The following is a 22,599-nucleotide window of genomic DNA, read 5'->3' on the forward strand; positions in this document are numbered from 1 at the left end:
CCCAACCAAGCCGCTCCCCCTTGTGGCGATGCTGACCGCCACTCCCAGCAAAATTTGCCACCGTGCAATCAGAGAGGCGAAGGCCAACACAACGGCCTTCCTCCTCTCCATGAGCTCCGGCTTCTCTGAAACCCCAAATATCACCACCAAAGGGTCCGGGCCCAACTTGTCCTTCACTACCCTGGCTAAAACTGGCGCCCAGAATCTTAATTTTTTGCAACCCCAAAACATGTGCGCGTGATTCACTGGCCCCCGCCCACACCTCTCACACTCACCTGCTAACCCCTGAAAGAACCCACACATTCTCGCCCGAATCATATGCACCCTGTGCACCAACTTAAACTGTATCAGGCTCATTCTTGCACAAGAGGAGGTCCTGTTTACCCTACGCAGTGCATCACTCCATACTCCCCAATTGATCTCTCCTCCCAACTCCACTTCCCATTTCTCCTTGATCTTCACCACCCGCTCGCCTGCCTGCTCCCCAGCCATTTGTACATATCCCCAATTAGAATCATAGAATCATAGAAGTTTACAGCATGGAAACAGGCCCTTCGGCCCAACCAGTCCATGCCGCCCAGTTTTTACCATTAAGCTAGTCCCAGTTGCCCGCACTTGGCCCATAACCCTCTATACCCATCTTACCCATGTAACTATCTAAATGCTTTTTAAAAGACACAATTGTACCCGCCTCTACTACTACCTCTGGCAGCCCATTCCAGACACTCACTACCCTCTGAGTGAAGAAATTGCCCCTCTGGGCCCTTTCTTCCCTCCCGTCCACAACCGGAAGCAGCAGTCGCTCCAGCAGGGTGTATCCCGGCGACCTGGGGAACCCCCTCCAGACCTTTCGGACTATCAGATCATAATCGACTACTATTCAAACTATCCAGAAGTAGTTACTGTAACAGATTTGACTCCTCAATCAATCATTCGAGCCACAAAATCCATTTTTGCAAGACATGGAATACCCCTGATGGTAATGACAGATAATGTTTTAATTGTTGGGACTGGCCTTCGTTTGGCAAATGCTACAACTTCCAACACATCACATCAAGTCCATTGTTCCTACAGTCAAATGGAAAAGCAGAGAAAGTTGTTGGAATCGTCAAAAAGCTATTCCAAAAGGCATATGATGACCAGCAAGATTTATCTTTGGCATTGTTGAGTTGCCGAACCACGCCTCTGGTATCAGCTTTATCGCCAGCCCAGCTGTTGATGGGTAGAAAGCTGCCTCTTCCAGGTATAACCTCTCCAAATCTGGATGAACAGATCCCTACCGGGTTTCCCATCTGGTCGATGCCTCACTGGCTGACATTTTATACAATGATTAAAGAGATATCCCGCCCCAGCAGGGCAGTTTGTACTCCAAGGAGCATGGGGAAGACTAGCATTTCCATCCCGTAGGTCCTGTGCGGCATGTTACAATATCGAGCAAATTCTTAAAAATAACAGACAGGCTAAGGATCCCTTCTGTTCAGAGCGAACAATGATGGGGCATAAATGACCAGTTCTCCAGATTTGCGACTTGCAGTGCATCTATTTCACACCCTGAACTTGCTAATTGTTAATAAGGGCATGCCTCATATTAATACGCTAAAATCCAGCCCAATAGTTCCTTACCCTTTTCCCGCATAAATAATTAGCATAAAAGATTGAAAACTCATTTGGAGAAAAATGAGACTGGTATTATTGGAAAAATTTTGCGTTTTTATTACTCTTAAGAAGAATGATTTTTTTTGGAAACTTAAAAGTTCCAGATTTTTTTCTGGGTGTAATCTCTTCTCCGTGATGAGAATTATAATGGCGATATTTACAATTACTCCAGGAAGGTTATGTTTTCGTAATTTGTATTATTTCATACAAGCTTAGTGACAGCTGATGAGATGGTACATATTGAATCTTTTGCTGCTTGTCTGTTAATTATTTTATATTGACATTCTATCCTTTTTTGTGTTTCTTCAATTTCAGCTGTAAAATAAAGGATTATTGTACTTGTTAACTCAGTTTTTCTTCTTTTCAGCTTCCAAAAATGATGATCCTGCCATTCCTTGTTCTCATTTTGAGGTTTTGCAACACCAGTGCAGCTGGAAAAGGTGTGACTGCCAGTTTAGATGCAAAGTGGTCATCAATGCCTTTATTGCTGGAGACCAGGTAAGATTCATTTTGGACTGTTTGTATGCAATAAAGATCACATTTTCTGAAGCTCCTTCTTTAAAATTAAATGAGCATGATTTCACAGAATTGTTTAGGCATAGGTGGCGACCCATCGTGTCTACACAGACATTTACCCGGGGAATACATTTTTCCATAAATAAAATCTTAAAAAAAATATTTTTATTAAGGCATTTGTATATGCTTTAAGCAGAAACCAACAGAAGAGTAAGAACAGAAACCTCATAACAAATAAATAGCTGCCCAAATAACCCAATCTCCCCGCCGTTCCCCACCTCTTCTCCTGCCTTCCCATTCTAACCCCTTTATCCCCCCCGCCCCCCCCCCCCCCAATACCTCTGACACATCAATTTTCCTTGGAAAAGTCAATGAATGGCTTTCATCTCCAGGTAAACCCATCAACTGACCCTTTGAAGGCAAACTTAGCTTTCTCTAACCTTAGGAACTCTGCCAGGTCACTCACCCACACACACACCCATTCTTCGGTGGCTCCGCGTCCCTCCGCTCCAGCAAAATCCGTCTCCAGACTACCAGCGAGGCAAATGCTAAAACATTAGCCCCTCTCACTCCCTGGACTCCCGGATCTTCTGACTCATCAAATATCGCCACTTCTGGACTCGGGCCACCTTCACCTTCAGTACCTTGGACATCCGTGAACCCCTGCCAGAACCCCTTGAGCTTCGGACATGCCTAAAACATGTGAACATAGTTCGTGGGCCTCCCCGTGCACCACCCACACCGGACCTTCTCCCCGTCAAAGAACCTACTCATCCTTGCCACCGTCACATGCGCCCTATGCACTACCTTAAACTGGATAAGGCTAAACCTTGCACACAACCCAGCCTCCATTTTGCCCCCCCTCCCCCCCAAGTCCCGCCTCCCACTTCCGTTTGACGTCCCCTACCGGGGCTCCCTCCCAGTGCATTAGCTTCTTGTAAATCTTGGATACCTTACTCTCACCCACTCCTGCTTACGATACCAACTTATCCTGTATTCCCAGGAATCGGGAAAGGATGGCACTTGCTCCCGCACATAATCCTGTACCTTTAAGTATCGGAACCCATTCCAATGGGCAGCTCATATTCCTCCTCCAATTCTTCTAAACCCACGTGCTAGCCACGTGCTAGCGAAGTGAGGAACAGGGAGAGAGTGCAGTTAAACACGTGGCTACAGGGATGGTGTACGAGGGAGGGTTTCAGTTACTTGGATAATTGGAGCACATTCTGGGGAAGGTGGGACCTGTACAAACAGGACGGGCTACACCTGAACCAGAGGGACACCAATATCTTGGGAGGGAAATTTGCTACAGCTCTTCGGGAGGTTTTAAACTAATTTGGCAGGGGGCTGGGAAACTGATTTGTAGTCCAGGAGATAGCATTGCTGAAGTTCAGGAAGTTGAGGGTAGTGCAGTACTGAGGAAGGTACCAAGGTCACAAGAGTGGACCTGCAGGCATGATGGTGGTTTGAAGTGTGTCTACTTCAATGCGAGGAGCATCAGGAATAAGGTTGGTGAGCTTGAAGCATGGATTAGTACCTGGGACTATGATGTTGTGGGCATTACAGAGACGTGGATAGAACAGGGGCAGGAATGGTTGTTGGAGATTCCGGGGTTTAGATGTTTCACTATGATTAGGGAAGGTGGTAAAAGAGGTGGAGGAGTAGCATTGTTAATCAAGGATAGTATAATGGCTGCAGAAAGGCAGTTTGAGGAGGATCTGTCTACTGAGGTAGTGTGGGCTGAAGTTAGAAATAGGAAAGGAGCGGTCACTTTGTTAGGAGTTTTCTATATGCCCCCAAACAGTAACAGAGATGTGGAGGAAAAGATTGCAATGCAGATTTTGGATAGGTGCAGTAGTCACAGGGTAGTTGTCATGGGTGACTTTAACTTTCTAAATATTGATTGGAACCACTATAATTCAAATAGTTTGGATGGGACTGTTTTTATCCAGTGTGGCAGGAGGGTTTCCTCACACAATATGTGGATAGACCGACAAGAGGCGGGGCCACATTGGATTTGGTACTGGGTAATGAACTGGGTCAAGTGATAGATTTGGTTGTGGGAGAGCACTTTGGAGATAGTGACCACAATTCGGTGACTTTCACAACAGCAGTGGAGAGGGATAGGAGAAATCTTTAAACATACGGCAGGGCAAGGTTTATAACTGGGGGAAGGGTAATTACGATGCAATTCGGCAAGAATTGGGGAGCATAAGATGGAAACAGGAATTGTCAGGGATAGGCACAATTGAGATGTGGAGCTTATAGAACATAGAACATAGAACAATACAGCGCAGTACAGGCCCTTCGGCCCACGATGTTGCACCGAAACAAAAGCCATCTAACCTACACTATGCCATTATCATCCATATGTTTATCCAATAAACTTTTAAATGCCCTCAATGTTGGCGAGTTCACTACTGTAGCAGGTAGGGCATTCCACGGCCTCACTACTCTTTGCGTAAAGAACCTACCTCTGACCTCTGTCCTATATCTATTACCCCTCAGTTTAAAGTTATGTCTCCTCGTGCCAGCCATTTCCATCCGCGGGAGAAGGCTCTCACTGTCCACCCTATCCAACCCCCTGATCATTTTGTATGCCTCTATTAAGTCTCCTCTTAACCTTCTTCTCTCCAACGAAAACAACCTCAAGTCCATCAGCCTTTCCTCATAAGATTTTCCCTCCATACCAGGCAACATCCTGGTAAATCTCTGCACCCGCTCCAAAGCCTCCACGTCCTTCCTATAATGCGGTAACCAGAACTGTACGCAATACTCCAAATGCGGCCGTACCAGAGTACTGTACAGGTGCAACATGACCTCCCGACTCCGGAACTCAATCCCTCTACCAATAAAGGCCAACACTCCATAGGCCTTCTTCACAACCCTATCAACCTGGGTGGCAACTTTCAGGGATCTATGTACATGGACACCTAGATCCCTCTGCTCATCCACACTTTCAAGAACTTTACCATTAGCCAAATATTCCGCATTCCTGTTATTCCTTCCAAAGTGCATCACCTCACACTTCTCTACATTAAACTCCATTTGCCACCTCTCAGCCCAGCTCTGCAGCTTATCTATATCCCTCTGTAACCTGCTACATCCTTCAACACTATCGACAACACCACCGACTTTAGTATCGTCTGCAAATTTACTCACCCACCCTTCTGCGCCTTCCTCTAGGTCATTGATAAAAATGACAAACAGCAACGGCCCCAGAACAGATCCTTGTGGTACTCCACTTGTGACTGTACTCCATTCTGAACATTTCCCATCAACCACCACCCTCTGTCTTCTTTCAGCTAGCCAATTTCTGATCCACATCTCTAAATCACCCTCAATCCCCAGCCTCCGTATTTTTTGCAATAGCCTACCGTGGGGAACCTTATCAAACGCTTTGCTGAAATCCATATACACCACATCAACTGCTCTACCCTCATCTACCTGTTCAGTCACCTTCTCAAAGAACTCAATAAGGTTTGTGAGGCATGACCTACCCTTCACAATGCCATGCTGACTATCCCTGATCATATTATTCCTATCTAGATGATTATAAATCTTGTCTCTTATAATCCCCTCCAAGACTTTACCCACTACAGACGTGAGGCTCACCGGTCTATAGTTGCCGGGGTTGTCTCTGCTCCCCTTTTTGAACAAAGGGACCACATTTGCTATCCTCCAGTCCTCTGGCACTATTCCTGTAGCCAATGATGACATAAAAATCAAAGCCAAAGGTCCAACAATCTCTTCCCTGGCCTCCCAGAGAATCCTAGGAAAAATCCCATCAGGTCCCGGGGACTTATCTATTTTCAGCCTGTCCAGAATTGCCAACACCTCTTCCCTACGTACCTCAATGCCATCTATTCTATTAGCCTGGGGCTCAGCATTCTCCTCCACAACATTATCTTTTTCCTGAGTGAATACTGACGAAAAATATTCATTTAGTATCTCGCCTATCTCTTCAGACTCCACACACAATTTGCCATCCCTGTCCTTGACTGGTCCTACTCTTTCCCTAGTCATTCGCTTATTCCTGACATACCTATAGAAAGCTTTTGGGTTTTCCTTGATCCTTCCTGCCAAATACTGCGTGGAGCAAATACTGCGTGTCCTTGATATGTATGTCCCTGTCAGGCAGGGAGGAAATGGTCGAGTGAGGGAATCATGGTTTACAAAAGAGGTTGAATGTCTTGTCAAGAGGAAGAAGGATGAGAAAACAAGGTTCAGTTAGGGCACTTGAGGGATACAAGATAGCTATGAAGGAGCTCAAGAAAGGGATTAGGAGAGCTAGGAGGGGGCATGAGAAGTCCTTGGCGGATACGATCAAGGAAAACCCCAAGGCTTTTTACACTTATGTGAGGAATAAAAGAATGGCCAGGGTGAGGGTAGGGCCGATCAAGGACAGGGGTGGGGACGTGTGCATGGAGTCTGAAGATACAGGAGAGGCCCTAAATGAATATTTTGCTGCAGTGTTCACAAAGGAGAGGGGCCATGTTGTTGAGGAGAATAGTGCGATACAGGCTGGTAGGCTGGAGGAGGTAGATATTCGGAAGGAAGATGTGTTAGAAATTTTGAGAAGCCTGAGGATAGATAAGTCCCCTGGGCCTGATGGGATATATCCTAGGATTCTTTGGGAGGATTGAGAAGAAATTGCAGAGCCTTTGGCTTTGATCTTTATGTCCTCACTGTCTGCAGGAATAGTGATGATGTGGAGATGCCGGCGTTGGACTGGGGTGAGCACAGTAAGAAGTCTTACAACACCAGGTTAAAGTCCAACAGGTTTGTTTCGATGTCACTAGCTTTCGGAGCGCTGCTCCTTCCTCAGGTGAATGAAGAGGTATGTTCCAGAAACATATATATAGACAAATTCAAAGATGCCAGACAATGCTTGGAATGCGAGCACTAGCAGGTGATTAAATCTTTACAGATCCAGAGATGGGGTAACCCCAGGTTAAAGAGGTGTGAATTGTGTCAAGCCAGGACAGTTGGTAGGATTTTGCAGGCCAGATGGTGGGGGATGAATGTAATAGAACATAGAACAATACAGCGCAGTACAGGCCCTTCGGCCCACGATGTTGCACCGAAACAAAAGCCATCTAACCTACACTATACATACCTACACCATACTCATCCATATGTTTATCCAATAAACTTTTAAATGCCCTCAATGTTGGCGAGTTCACTACTGTAGCAGGTAGGGCATTCCACGGCCTCACTACTCTTTGCGTAAAGAACCTACCTCTGACCTCTGTCCTATATCTATTACCCCTCAGTTTAAGGCTATGTCCCCTCGTGCTAGCCATTTCCATCCGCGGGAGAAGGCGTCCACCCTATCTAACCCTCTGATCATTTTGTATGCCTCTATTAAGTCTCCTCTTAACCTTCTTCTCTCTAACGAAAACAACCTCAAGTCCATCAGCCTTTCCTCATAAGATTTTCCCTCCATACCAGGCAACATCCTGGTAAATCTCCTCTGCACCCGTTCCAAAGCCTCCACGTCCTTCCTATAATGCGGTGACCAGAACTGTACGCAATACTCCAAATGCGGCCGTACCAGAGTTCTGTACAGCTGCAACATGACCTCCTGACTCCGGAACTCAATCCCTCTACCAATAAAGGCCAACACTCCATAGGCCTTCTTCACCACCCTATCAACATGGGTGGCAACTTTCAGGGATCTATGTACATGGACACTTAGATCCCTCTGCTCATCCACACTTTCAAGAACTTTTCCATTAGCCAAATATTCCACATTCCTGTTATTCCTTCCAAAGTGAATCACCTCACACTTCTCTACATTAAACTCCATTTGCCACCTCTCAGCCCAGCACTGCAGCTTATCTATATCCCTCTGTAACCTGCTACTTCCTTCCACACTATCGACAACACCACCGACTTTAGTATCGTCTGCAAATTTACTCACCCACCCTTCTGCGCCTTCCTCTAGGTCATTGATAAAAATGACAAACAGCAACGGCCCCAGAACAGATCCTTGTGGTACTCCACTTGTGACTGTACTCCATTCTGAACATTTCCCATCAACCACCACCTTCTGTCTTCTTTCAGCTAGCCAATTTCTGATCCACATCTCTAAATCACCCTCAATCCCCAGCCTCTGTATTTTCTGCAATAGCCTACCGTGGGGAACCTTATCAAACGCTTTGCTGAAATCCATATACACCACATCAACTGCTCTACCCTCGTCTACCTGTTCAGTCACCTTCTCAAAGAACTCGATAAGGTTTGTGAGGCATGACCTACCCTTCACAAAGCCATGCTGACTATCCCTGATCATATTATTCCTATCTAGATGATTATAAATCTTGTCTCTTATAATCCCCTCCAAGACTTTACCCACTACAGACGTGAGGCTCACCGGTCTAAAGTTGCCGGGGTTGTCTCTGCTCCCCTTTTTGAACAAAGGGACCACATTTGCTATCCTCCAGTCCTCTGGCACTATTCCTGTAGCCAATGATGACATAAAAATCAAAGCCAATGGTCCAGCAATCTCTTCCCTGGCCTCCCAGAGAATCCTAGGATAAATCCCATCAGGTCCCGGGGACTTATCTATTTTCAGCCTGTCCAGAATTGCCAACACCTCTTCCCTACGTACCTCAATGCCATCTAATCTATTTACCTGGAGCTCAGCATTCTCCTCCACAACATTATCTTTTTCCTGAGTGAATACTGACGAAAAATATTCATTTAGTATCTCGCCTATCTCTTCAGACTCTACACACAACTTCCCATCCCTGTCCTTGACTGGTCCTACTCTTTCCCTAGTCATTCGCTTATTCCTGACATACCTATAGAAAGCTTTTGGGTTTTCCTTGATCCTTCCTGCCAAATACTTCTCATGTCCCCTCCTTGCTCGTCTTAGCTCTCTCTTTAGATCCTTCCTCGCTACCTTGTAACTATCCATCGCCCCAACTGAAACTTCACACCTCATCTTCACATAGGCCTCCTTCTTCCTCTTAACAAGAGATTCCACTTCTTTGGTAAACCACGGTTCCCTCGCTCGGCACCTTCCTCCCTGCCTGACCGGTACATACTTATCAAGAACACGCAGTAGCTGATCCTTGAACAAGCTCCACTTATCCAGTGTGTCCAACACTTGCAGCCTACTTCTCCACCTTATCCCCCCACAAGTCACGTCTAATGGCATCATAATTTCCATTCCCCCAGCTATAACTCTTGCCCTGCGGTGTATACCTATCCCTTTCCATCCTTAACGTAAACGTCACCGAATTGTGGTCACTGTCCCCAAAGTGCTCTCCTACCTCCAAATCCAACACCTGGCCTGGTTCATTACCCAAAACCAAATCCAATGTGGCCTCGCCTCTTGTTGGCCTGTCAACAAACTGTGTCAGGAAACCCTCCTGCACACACTGTACAAAAAAACGACCCATCTAATGTACTCGAACTATATCTTTTCCAGTCAATATTTGGAAAGTTAAAGTCTCCCATAATAACTACCCTGTTACTTATGCGACATGAATCCCAGGTCCCGGTTGAAGCTTCTGCTCGGCGATTCTGCGTTGTCGCACGAATAAAGTAGACTGTGGCGCCACCGGGAATGTCCTACGAACAAAATCCCCTACCTGAAAGTACCGAAACGTATCTTTCCCGACCAATCCTGCTTTCTCCTTCAGCTCCTCAAAGGTGACGAATCGCCCCTCCAGCAACAAATCCCTCCCCCTCTCCAACCCCTTCCCTTTCCACCCCCCCAAACGTGGCATCTAATCCCTCCGGCTCAATCAAATGATTCCTGCAGATAGGGGCACATTTTGACACTGCCCTCAGGTTAAAGTGCTGATGGAGTTGCCGTCATATCTTCAAAGTGGAGATAACCCCGACTGGGTTTGATGAATATTTTGCCGGCGTGAACAGCAGACATATTCATTCCAAGCATTGTCTGGTATCTTTGAATTTGTCTATATATATGTTTCTGGAACATACCTCTTCATTCACCTGAGGACGGAGCAGCGCTCCGAAAGCTAGTGACATCGAAACAAACCTGTTGGACTTTAACCTGGTGTTGTAAGACTTCTTACTGTACAGGAATAGTGCCAGAAGACTGGAGAGAGGCAAATGTTATCCTCTTGTTCAAGAAAGGAAATAGGTATAACCCTGGGAATTATAAGCCGGTTAGTCTCACTTCGGTCATAAGTAAATTATTGGAAAGGGTCCTGAGGGATAGGATTTATGATCATTTGGAAAGATACAGCTTAATCCAGGATAGTCAGCACGGATTTGTGAGGGGTAAATCTTGCCTCACAAGTTTGATTGTGTTCTTTGAGGAGGTAACTAAGTACATTGATGAAGGTAGAGCAGTTGATGTCGTATACATGGATTTTAGTAAGGCGTTTGATAAGGTGCGCCGTGGTTGGTTCATGCAGAAAATAAGGAGGCATGGTATAGAGGGAAATTTGGTCGATTGGACCAGTAACTGGCTATCACATAGAAGACAGAGGGTGGTGGTAGATGGCAAATTTTCATCCTGGAGCCCAGTCACCAGCGGTGTACCACAGGGATCAGTGCTGGGTCCTCTGCTATTTGTTATTTTTATCAATGACTTGGATGATGGAGTTGAAGGTTGGGTTAGTAAATTTGCTGATGACACCAAGATTGGTGGAGTAGTGGATAATGTGGAGGGCTGTTGTAGACTGCAAAGAGACATTGATAGGATGCAGAGCTGGGCTGAAAAGTGGCAGATGGAGTTTAACCCTGATAAGTGTGAGGTGATTCATTTTGGTAGGACAAACTTGAATGCGGATTACAGGGTTAACGGCAGGGTTCTGAAGAATGTGGAGGAGCAGAGAGATCTCGGAGTTCATGACCATAGATCTCTCCAAGTGGATAGAGCTGTGAAGAAAGCCTATCGTGCGTTAGCATTTATTAACAGGGGGATTGAGTTTAAGAGCCGGGAGGTTCTGCTGCAACTGTACAAGACCTTGGTTCGACCACATTTGGAGTATTGTGTGCAGTTCTGGTCACCTCATTATAGGAAGGATGTGGAAGCATTGGAAAGGGTGTAAAGGAGATTTACCAGTTTGCTGCCTGGATTGGAGGGTATATCTTATGAGGAAAGGTTGAGGGAGCTAGGGCTTTTCTCATTGGAGTGAAGGAGGATGAGAGGTGACTTAATTGAGGTGTATAAAATGATGAGAGGGATAGATAGAGTGGACGTTCAGCGACTTTTTCCTCGGGTGGATGTAGCTGTTGCAAGGGGACATAACTATAATGTTCATGGTGGAAGATATAGGAGGGATGTCAGAGGTAGGTTCTTTACTCAGAGAGTGGTTGGGGCGTGGAACGCACTCCCAGCTATGGTAGTGGAGTCGGACACTTTAGGAACTTTCAAGCGGTTATTGGATAGGCATATGGAGTGCACTAGAATGATTGGGAGTAGGTTGATTTGATCTTAGTTTCAGACCAGTTTGGCACAACATCGTGGGCCGAAGGGCCTGTACTGTGCAGTACAGTACAGTTCTATGTTCTATGTTCTGTAAACCCAAAAAGCTGCCCCTCACAAACAGGTCCCCAAACCGCTCCATCACTGCCCGCCGCCACCCCCAAAATCCCGCATCTAACCGGTGCAAATCTATGATTACCACAAATTGGTGGCCACACAGAGGCACCTTCCAACCTCAAATGATGCCGCCACTGTCCCCACACCCACAGGGTCGCCACCACCAACTTGGGCGGCGCGAATGGCAGGACGCCGTTAACACTGCCCCCAAACCCGTGCCCATGCAAAAGGCTGGCTCCATCCGCTCCAGCGCCAACCCCTCCCCCACTACCCACTTCCTAACCATGACTATATTCACCACCCAATAATAAATCATTATATTTGGCAAGGCCAGCCCGCCCTCCGCACCGCTGTTCCATCAGCACCTTCTTTACCCGTGGGGATTTCCACCCCCACACAAACCCTGAGATCAGAACATTAACTTTCCTAAATAATGATTTTGGGATGAAGATCGGGAGGTTCTGAGAAACAAATAAAAGCCTTGGGAGTACCCTCATTTTCACTGTCTGCACACGCTCTGCCAGTGATAGAGGGAGCACATCCCACCTCTTGAGGTGCTCCCTTATCTGTTCCACCAACCACGTCAGATTCAATTTGTGTAGTTGTTCTCATCCTTGCGCCACCTGGATGTCCAAATACCTGAAGCTCGCCCACACCACCTTATACGGCAGCTCGCCCAACCTCCTCTCCTGCCCCCTGGCCTCGAATGGGAAGACCTTGCTCTTCCCCATGTTTAGCTTATATCCAGAAAATCAGTCAAACTCCTCTTGAATATTCATAATTCCCCCGATACCTCCCAGTGGGTTTGAGATATGAAGCAGCAGGTCGTCCGCATATAGCGAGACCCTGTGCTCCACCCCCGCCCCCCCCCCCCCCCCCCCCCCCCCCCCCCCCGCACTGTCCCTCGCCCTCTCCAACTCCTTCTCTCTAAGCACCGTTGCCAATGGCTCTATTGCAATGGCAAAAAGCAATGGGGAGAGTGGGCAGCCCTGTCGTGTCCCACGGTGTAGCCCGAAGTACCCCAAGCTCACACGATTCATCCATACGTTTGCATACCGGAGCCCTATACAACAACGGACTCAGTCCACAAACCCCTGCCCAAACCTCCCACAAGTACTCCCATTCCACCCGATCAAACGCCTTCTCTGCATGCATTGCAACCTCCTCCTCCTGTACCTCCAGGGCATCATTATCACATTCAATAATATCCAGACGATCGCCGACAGCTGTCTCCCCTTTACAAACCCCGTCTGATCTTCCCCCATCACCCCTGGCGCACAGTCCTCAATTTGCGAGGCCAAGATCTTTGCCAATAATTTGACATCCACAATTAGCTACGATATCGGGCGATAGGATAACACACTGCTGTTATCCTTCTTTAATATTAGGGATATGGAAGCCTGAGTTAATGTAGGGGGAGTTCTCCCTTATCCCTCGCCTCATTATATACTCTTACCAGCAGGGGCCCCAGAACCCCAGAAAACTTCAAACAAAATTCTACGGGCCCCATCCCCTCCATCACCTCCGTCAGTCCAATGGGAGCACCCAGCCACTCCACCAGGTCCTCCTCCACCTTGGGGAACTCCTATCCGTCTAGGAATCGCCGCATTCCCTCCCGCCTGGTTACGGGCTCCATTTCGTAGAGCCTCTTGTAAAACTCCTCGAAAACCCCATTTACCCTCACTGGGTCTAGTACCACTCTTCCCCTCCCGTCCTTCACCCTTCCAATCTCCCTCGCCACCTCCTGCTTCCTAAATTGGTGAGCCAGCATCCTACTCGCCTTCTCCCCATACTCGTGCACTGCCCCATTGACCCTCTGTAACTGCCCTACTGCCTTCTCTGTGGATACCAACCCAAACCCCATCTGGAGCTTCTGCCTCTCCTTCAACAGCCCTGCCTTCAGGGCCTCCGAGTACCTCCTATCCACCCACAGAATCTCGTCCACCAGCCTTGCCTTCTCTGCTCGGTCCACCATGTCCCTATGCGCCTGGACCAATATAAACTCCTTCCTCGCCTTCCATAGCGTGGTGGCCGAGACCTCATCCGTATCGTTCAGTTCCACGTATCCCTGGATGGCGGCCCTCACCCGTTCACACACCTCTTCATCCGCAAGCAACCCCACATCCCAACCTCCATTGTGGACACTGCCCCCCCCCCCCAATGAACCCCTTCAGCAATAAAACGAAAAGGCAGAGAGAACCAGCATCTTCTCCACAGTTCAATGTCCTCCCTCTCCTGCCAGTCCATTGTCTCTTAAGAACTCCTTGCCTCCTCTGGTGTCCCAAAATAATATTCTCGGCTGTTGTCAATCACCCGGGGGCAGGCCAGGTACAACATTCCAAACTTCACCCCCTTCTTGAAAAGGGCAGCCATCACTCTATTAAACCCAGCTCTCCTCTTTGCCAGTTCTGCGCTCAGTCCTGGTACACCTGGAGCTTACTACCATTCCTGGTGCCCCTCTCGTATGCCTGGCCCAATGCAAAATATTCTCCTTATCGAGGAACCGGAGGAGCCACACCAGCATCGTCCTAGGCGGCGCGGTCGCCTGCGGCTTCCTCATCAGTGCCTGGCGACCTACAGGGGCCAATCAAAGACCCCACCCCCATGAACTGCTCCAGCATCCTGGCTACATATGGGCCAGCATCCGCTCCGTCGATTCCCTCTGGCATCCCCCCAATTCTCAAGTTTTGCCTCCGGGAGCGGTTCTCCAGATCCTCCACCTTCTCCTTTAGTCGCTTCTGGGTCTCCCGCATCATCGTGATCTCAGCCGCCAACGAAGTAAGCTGCTCCTCATGCTCCCCCACCACCTCCTCCACTTTCCGAATAGCCTGGCCCTGGGACTCCAGCCTCTGCCCCAACCGATCGATTCCAGCTTTTAGCGGTTCCACCACCTTGACCAGGCCCTCCTGGACTTCCCACCTCTGCTGGCTGAACTTCTCATTTAAGAAGTCCACCAGCTGCTCTGTTGACCATTGGGCTGGTAGGGCCAACTCTTTACCCTCCACCATCTTTACCTGTGGTGCACAAAGAATTTCTTGCTCCAACAGCTCCTTCCTTCTTGTCTCATTTCTAGTTCGTGGATCCATCCACCAACTCTACCAGTGGAGTTTAACTTTCCTCAAACACCTCAACACCTTTTTCCACCAACACATCCGCCCAGCAAATGGGGGCAAGGACCGAAAAAACCGTCTCGAGCGGGAGCTGGCAAATGTGTGACCACTCACTCTATGGCCGCCACCGGAAGTCCTCCATTCATAAATAAAATCTAATCAAAAGATCGATTGTGATTCAGCTGATAGCTTATTTGAAGGGAATGAAAGGAGAACAAAACAACAGAGTATTATTGAAATGGTGAAAAACTGCAGAAACCTGCAACACAATGGGTCTTGGAGGAACTTGTGCAATAATACAAAAAGCTAGCACACAGGTGCAACAGGTAATCAGGAAGGCTAATGGAATGTTGACCCTTATTTCAAGGGGGTTGGAGTATAAGAGTCGGGAAATCTTTCTTAAACTGTACAAAGTACTGGTGAGAACACATCCTATCTCTCTCAGTTCTAGAATCCCAACCTTAGCATCTATCGTATCTGCTCCCTCCTTTAACTATCTAAATTCCAGGGAATGCACACTAGTTTGTGCAAGCTCTCCTCATAATTTAACCGTTGGAGCCCATGTATCATTCTGGTGATTCTACATTGCGCTCATTCCGAGGTCAGAAAATAATTTTGGGATACTTTACAAGTAATTTTACACCTGACGTGGTTAGCGACTTTGGACTTATGGCTCCCAAAGTTCTTCACCACTGTGCAATTTTGAGTCTGCACCAATCCACTCCGCCCTACACAGAACCCATAACCTAACTTGCATATGCCTGGACACTAATGGGCAATTTAGCATGGTCAATCCTCTGAAAGAGCACTCCACCCAACCCACACCCTTGCCCTATCCCAATAACCCCTTAACCAAACTACACATCTTTGGACACTAAGGAGCAATTTATCACGGCCAATCCATCTAACCTGCACATCTTTGGACTGGGAAGAAACCAGTGCAGCTGGAGGAAACTCATGCAGATAGTCATCCAAGGCCAGAGTTGAAACCGGGTCCCTGACGCTGTCAGGCAGCAGCGCTAACCACCGTGCCACCCTGCAAATGTGGGAGAAGGGCGGACAGTTGGTTTGAAATTTTGTGCTGCCTGGACCTGATCATCCCAATGGCCAGAGCCCATCCCTCCACCAACTACCCAAAATGGTATTGGTGGAGTTGTGGATTTCTGAGCAGCAGCTCCCTGACAGCGGCCACTATTCCAGATGGGGGAGAGCTGCGGCGCGAGGCGACCATGTTCCAGACTCAGAGCAGCTCCTGGTAAAAGACAGGCAATGCCTGCAAGGAACTAAGAAGACCCCTGAGAAATATGAACAGGAGCTGCATGTCGTGGTTCAGGCCATGCACCTGGCAGAAGAAAAACATCGCCAGGGCACGCCATCTAGGCAGGGGGCCGACATAAAGATATTGCCGCAGGGTCTGAAGGCAGAAGGTCGCCAGCTGGGAGTGAAGTCACACCAGCACCTGACCGCCCTCCCTAATTGTCAGCTCACTCATGCCTGCCAGAGGATGATTTTCTTTTTAATTGAAATCATTTACCGTGGTGGAATCTGAGCCTGGAACCACGGGACAATGCCCTAGGTTTTTGGATTACCCCATTCTGTGGTAAATCAATTCACCAATTAAAATCAAATAAACTAGGGGACAAATTGAAGGGGCTGCCCCCCAAAAGGAAATCTCAAATGAAATTTAAAACATTAAACCAAAATGTGATTAAGTGGGTCAATGAGACATCCCAGTCTTGTGTGGGGTTTACTGGGCACCTAAGGCCTCCAAGATGCCGGTAGACACTGCATGCTCCCCCTTCTTGGGACACCATGTCTCAAATGTAGTCGTGGTAGAGGGTCAGACAGTCTTAGAATCATACAGCACAAAAACAGGCCCTTCGGCCCACCATGTCTATGCTGACCATCAAATATACTAATCCCATTTACCAGCACTTGGTCCATAGCCTAATATGCAGTGACGATTCAAGTGCTTGTACAGATACTTTTTAAATGTTGCGGAAGTTCCTGCCTCCACCACCCTCTTAGGCAGTGCGCTTCATGTTTCCACCATCCTCTGGGTGGAAAAATGTTTCCTTAGGTCCCCTCCAAACCACTTACTCCTCCTTCTAACCCTCTGTTATTATACACATCTACCATGTGGAAAATATTTTTGTGATCTATTCTTTCTTTGCCTCTCATAATTCTGTATACCTCTATCAGATCACCCTCAGCCTCCTCTGCAGCAGGGCAAACAAACCAAACCTATCCAGTCTCTCCTCATAGTTGAAATTTTTCATCCCAGGTAACATCCTTGTGAATCTCCTCTGCACCCTTTCCAGCACAATCACGTCCTTCCGTGGTGTAGCAACCAGAACTGCACACAATATTCCACCTGTGGCCCAACCAATGTGTTATAAAGTTGTATCAAGACCTCCCTGCTCCGATATTCTATGCCCTGGCTAATGAAGGCAAGCATTGCCTTCTTCACCACCCAATCTACCTGTACTGCCATCTTCAGGGATCCATGGACTTCACAGAATCACAAAATTTACAGTGCAGAAGGAGGCCATTCGGCCTATCGAGTCTGCACCGGCCCTTGGAAAGAGCACACTACCTAAGCCCACATTTCCACCCTTTCCCCACACTTCAACCCTATCCCCGTAACTCCACCTTATCTTTCTTTTTTTGGACACTAAGAACAATTTAGCATAGCCAATCCACCTACCCTGCACATCTTTGGACTGTAGGAGGATACCGGAGCACCCGGAAGAAACCCACGCAAACACAGTAAGAACATGCAGACTCCGCACAGACAGTGACCAAAGCCGGGAATCGAACCTGGGACCCTGGCGCTGTGAAGCCATTGTGCTAACCACTATGCTACAGTGCTGCCCAAGATACCAACATCCCTTTGTACCTCAATACTCCTTCGGGACCTACCGTCAATGTTTAATTCCTACCCTTATTAGACCTCCCAAAATGCACCACCGCACACTTATCAGGATTAAATTCCATCTGCCATTGCTCTGTCCAATTTACCAGCTAATCCGTATCCGTCTATATAGGCTATCAACAACACCACCAATTTTCTTGTCATCTGAAAACTTACTAATTCTACCTTCTAAATTCAAATCCAAGTCGTTAATGTATATAACAAACAACAAGGCTCCCACCACCAGCCTTCCATGTGGGACCTTGTCTGAGGCCTTACTGAAGCCCATGTAAACCACATCAACTGCACTATAGAACATAGATCTTCATCAATACATTTAATTACTTTTTCAAAAAGCTCAATTAAATTAGTTAGACAGGATCTCCACCCAACAATTCCAAGTGTTAATTAATCCTGTCCCTCAAATTTTTTTCCAATAATTTCTCTACCACTGATATTAGATTAACTGGCCTATAATCACCGGCCTTATCCCTGCTGCCCTTCTTAAATTAGCTATCCTCCAGTCACCTGTGGCCAGCAAAGATTTAAATATCTCTGTCGGGGCCCCTGCAATCTCCACCCCTGTCCCCATAGCAGCCTGGGATACATCTCATCAGGCCCTGTGGATTTATGCACCTTTATGCTGCTTAAACATCTAATACCTCATCCTTATTATTCTTAATGTGCTCTAGAACCTCATCGTCCCAACTGAAATCTCTTACTACTACAACCATATTCCTCTCACACTTCTGTGATTTGCCGACATATCTCCTTCTAATTTTGGGAGGCCTGTAGTATAGTCCCAGCAAAGTGATCGCCCCTTTTTTATTTCTGAAATGATGGGGGGAGTGTAAACCGGAAATGTGTGTGGTCAAATGGTATGAATGCCTGACATGTGTGTTTGATGAGTGGGAGTTGAGATTTGATGAGGAGAGGAGCCGAAGTTTAGACAAACAGGGGTGTGGGAGGTCAAGTGGTGGAATCCCATGAGGTGGCAGCGAGTGAGGTCCCAGTGGAAGTGTGATCCTCATGTGAGTGGTGACAGATGGGAAGAGTGACTTATCACTCATCATCTTCCTGCATTTTATGCCTGTCCTGTGCAGTGCGCTTGTGCTCACTAGTTTTGCCACCGCCTCTGATGCGGGTTTGGTACCCTTGCTGGCAGACCTTCTGCCCTTTTGAGGGTAGAGGAGGTCGCCTCTGCTCCACAACATCCTGCACTTTATACATAGACATAGAACATTACAGCGCAGTGCAGGCCCTTCGGCCCTCGATGTTGCGCCAACCTGTGAAACCACTCTAAAGCCCTTCTACACTATTTCCTTATTGTCCATATGTCTATCCAATGACCATTTGAATGTCCTTAGTGTTGGCGAGTCCACTACTGTTGCAGGCAGGGCATTCCACGCCCTTACTACTCTCTGAGTAAAGAACCTACCTCTGACATCTGTCTTATATCTATCTCCCCTCAATTTAAAGGCATGTCCCCTTGTGCTAGACATCACCATCCGAGGAAAAAGGCTCTCACTGTCCACCCTATCCAATCCTCTGATCATCTTATATGCCTCAATTAAGTCACCTCTTAACCTTCTTCTCTCTAACGAAAACAGCCTCAAGTCCCTCAGCCTTTCCTCATAAGATCTTCCCTCCATACCAGGCAACATTCTGGTAAATCTCCTCTGCACCCTTTCCAATACTTCCACATCCTTCCTATCATGCGGCGACCAGAATTGCACACAATACTCCAAATGCGGCCGCGCCAGTGTTGTATATCTGCAACATGACCTCATGGCTCCTAAACTCAATCCCTCTACCAATAAAAGCTAACACACTGTACGCCTTCTTAACAACCCTCTCAACCTGGGTGGCAACTTTCAGGGATCTATGTACATGGACACCGAGATCTCTCTGCTCATCCACACTACCAAGAATCTTACCATTAGCCCAGTACATAGTCTTCCTGTTATTCCTTCCAAAATGAATCACCTCACACTTTTCTGCATTAAACTCCATTTGCCACCTCTCAGCCCAGCGCTGCAGCTTATCTATGTCCCTCTGTAACTTGTAACATCCTTCCGCACTGTCCACAACTCCACCGACTTTAGTGTCATCAGCAAATTTACTCACCCATCCTTCCAAGCCCTCCTCCAGGTCATTTATAAACATGACAAACATCAGTGGCCCCAAAACAGATCCTTATGGTACACCACTAGTAACTGGACTCCAGTCTGAACATTTCCCATCAACCACCACCCTTTGTCTTCTTCCAGCTAGCCAATTCCTGATCCAAACTGCTTAATCACCCTGAATCCCATGCCTCCGTATTTTCTGCAGTAGCCTACCATGGGGAACCTTATCAAACGCTTTACTCAAATCCATATACACCACATCAACTGCTTTACCCTCATCCACCTGTTTGGTCACCTTCTCAAAGAACTCTATAAGGTTTGTGAGGCACGACCTACCCTTCACAAAACCGTGTTGACTATCTCTAATCAAATTATTCCTTTCCAGATGATTATACACCCGATCTCTTATAAACCTTTCCAAGATTTTTCCCACAACAGAAGTAAGGCTCACTGGTCTATAGTTACCGGGGTTATCTCTATCCCCTTCTTGAACAAGGGGACAACATTTGCTATCCTCCAGTCTTCTGGCACTATTCCTGTAGACAAAGATGACTTAAAGATCTAGACCAAAGGCTCAGCAATCTCCTCCCTAGCTTCCCAGAGAATCCTACGATAAATCCCAACCGGCCCAGGTGACTTATCTATTTTCACACTTTCCAGAATTGCTAACACCTCCTCCTTATGAACCTCAAGCCCTTCTCGTCTAGTCGCCTGAATCTCAGTCTTCCCCTCGACAACATTGTCTTTTTCCTGTGTGAATACTGACAAAAAATATTCATTTAGCACCTCTCCTATCTCCTCGGACTCCAAGCACAACTTCCCAATACTGTCCTTGACTGGCCCTACTCTTACCCTAGTCATTCTTTTATTCCTGACATAGCTATAGAAAGCTTTAGGGTTATCCTTGATCCGACCTGCCAAAAACTTCTCATGTCCCCTCCTGGCTCTTCTTAGCTCTCTCTTTAGGTCCTTCCTAGCTAACTTGTAACTCTCGAGCGCCCTAACTGAACCTTCATGTCTCATCTTTACATAAGTCTCCGTTTTCCTCTTGACAAGTGTTTCGACTGCTTTAGTAAACCACGGTTCCCTCACTCGACCATTTCCTCCCTGCCTGACAGGTACATACTTATCAAGGACACGCAGTAGCTGTTCCTTGAACAAGCTCCACATTTCCATTGTGCCCATCCCCTGCAATTTTCATCTCCATCCGATGTATCCTAAGTCTTGCCTCATCGCATCATAATTGCCTTTCCCCCAGATATAACTCTTGCCCTGCGGTATATACCTATCCCTTTCCATCACTAAAGTAAACGTAATCGAATTGTGGTCACTATCACCAAAGTGCTCACCAACCTCCAAATCTAACACCTGTCCTGGTTCATTACTCAGTACCAAATCCAATATGGCCTCGCCTCTCGTTGGCCTATCTACATACTGTGTCAGGAAACCCTCCTGCACACATTGGACAAAAACGGACCCATCTAATGTACTCGAACTATAGCGTTTCCAGTCAATATTTGGAAAGTTAAAGTCCCCCATAACAACTACCCTGTTGCTTTCGCTCCTATCCAGAATCATCTTTGCAATCCTCTCCTCTACATCTCTGGAATTTTTCGGAGGCCTATAGAAAACCCCTAACAGGGTGACCTCTCCTTTCCTGTTTCTAACCTCAGCCCATACTACCTCAGTAGACGAGTCCTCATCAAACGTCCTTTCTGCCACCGTAATACTGTCCTTGACTAACAATGCCACCCCTCCCCCTCTTTTACCACCTTCCCTGAGCTTACTGAAATATCTACATCCCGGTACCTGAAACAACCATTCCTGTCCCTGCTCTATCCATGTCTCCGAAATGGCCACAACATCGAAGTCCCAGGTACCAACCCAAGCCGCAAGTTCACCCACCTTATTCCGGATGCTCCTGGCATTGAAGAAGACACACTTTAAACCACCTTCCTGCCTGCCGGTACACTCCTGCAACTTTGAAACCCTACTCATGACCTCATTACTCTCAAACTCCTGTATACTGGAGCTACAATTCAGATTCCCAAGCCCCTGCTGAAGTAGTTTAAACCCTCCCGAAGAGCATTAGCAAATTTCCCCCCCAGAATCTTGGTACCCCTCTGGTCCAGGTGAGTACTCCCCTGAAAACCCTGCGGCTGTCTTCCCGGCTGCCATCCTGCTGACTGAACTTGGAATGAGTGCTGGTGAGATGTTTAAGCTGTGCGGCCCCCTAATTGATGAGCTCAAAAAAGCGCAGGAGAGGAGATGGAGATTTAAAAAGCGGGAGAGGAGCCGGAGATTTAAAAGCGCGGGATAGGAGCCGGATATTTAAAAGCGGGAGAGGAGCCGGAGATTTAAAAGCGCGGGAGAGGAGCCGGAGATTTAAAAGCAGGAGAGGAGCCAGAGATTTAAAAGCGTGGGAGAGGAGCCACTTCCTCTCACCTAAGGGGTTGAGTGAATATCAGGTAGGCTCTTTCTTTCTTTCTTTTTCTTGTTTTATCCGCAAGTTATCTAGAGGGGAAGGCAGGGAAGGCAGTGCAATGTTCCTCCTGCAGAATGTTTGAGGTGAGGGACACTGTCAGTGTCCCTGCTGATTTCACCTGTGGGAAGTGCACCCATCTCCAGCTCCTCAAAAACCACGTTAGGGAACTGAAGCTGGATGAACTTCGGATCATTCGGGAGGCAGCGGTGGTCTTAGATAGAAGCTTCAGGGATGTGGTTACTCCGAAGAATGAA

The 22,599-nt window shown here is 47.4% G+C and overlaps 1 protein-coding gene across 2 annotated transcripts in view; it reads left to right on the plus strand.

Annotated features, from left to right (window-relative positions):
* The window catches only part of LOC140391602 (UDP-glucose:glycoprotein glucosyltransferase 2-like), a 731,169-nt gene that overhangs the window by 13,659 nt on the left and 694,911 nt on the right, over positions 1-22,599 (plus strand). The window contains exons 1-2 of one of the 2 annotated variants that reach the window (XM_072476258.1): positions 1,156-1,243; positions 2,024-2,154. In XM_072476258.1, coding sequence (XP_072332359.1) covers positions 2,033-2,154 — 122 coding nt within the window. In that variant the 5' untranslated portion in view covers positions 1,156-1,243; positions 2,024-2,032. Of the gene's footprint in view, positions 1-1,155; positions 1,244-2,023; positions 2,155-22,599 lie in introns of those variants that run through there. The other variant, XM_072476257.1, reaches the window with a different exon arrangement.

Source organism: Scyliorhinus torazame, chromosome 15, assembly GCF_047496885.1.
Source record: "Scyliorhinus torazame isolate Kashiwa2021f chromosome 15, sScyTor2.1, whole genome shotgun sequence".
NCBI lineage: Eukaryota > Metazoa > Chordata > Chondrichthyes > Carcharhiniformes > Scyliorhinidae > Scyliorhinus > Scyliorhinus torazame.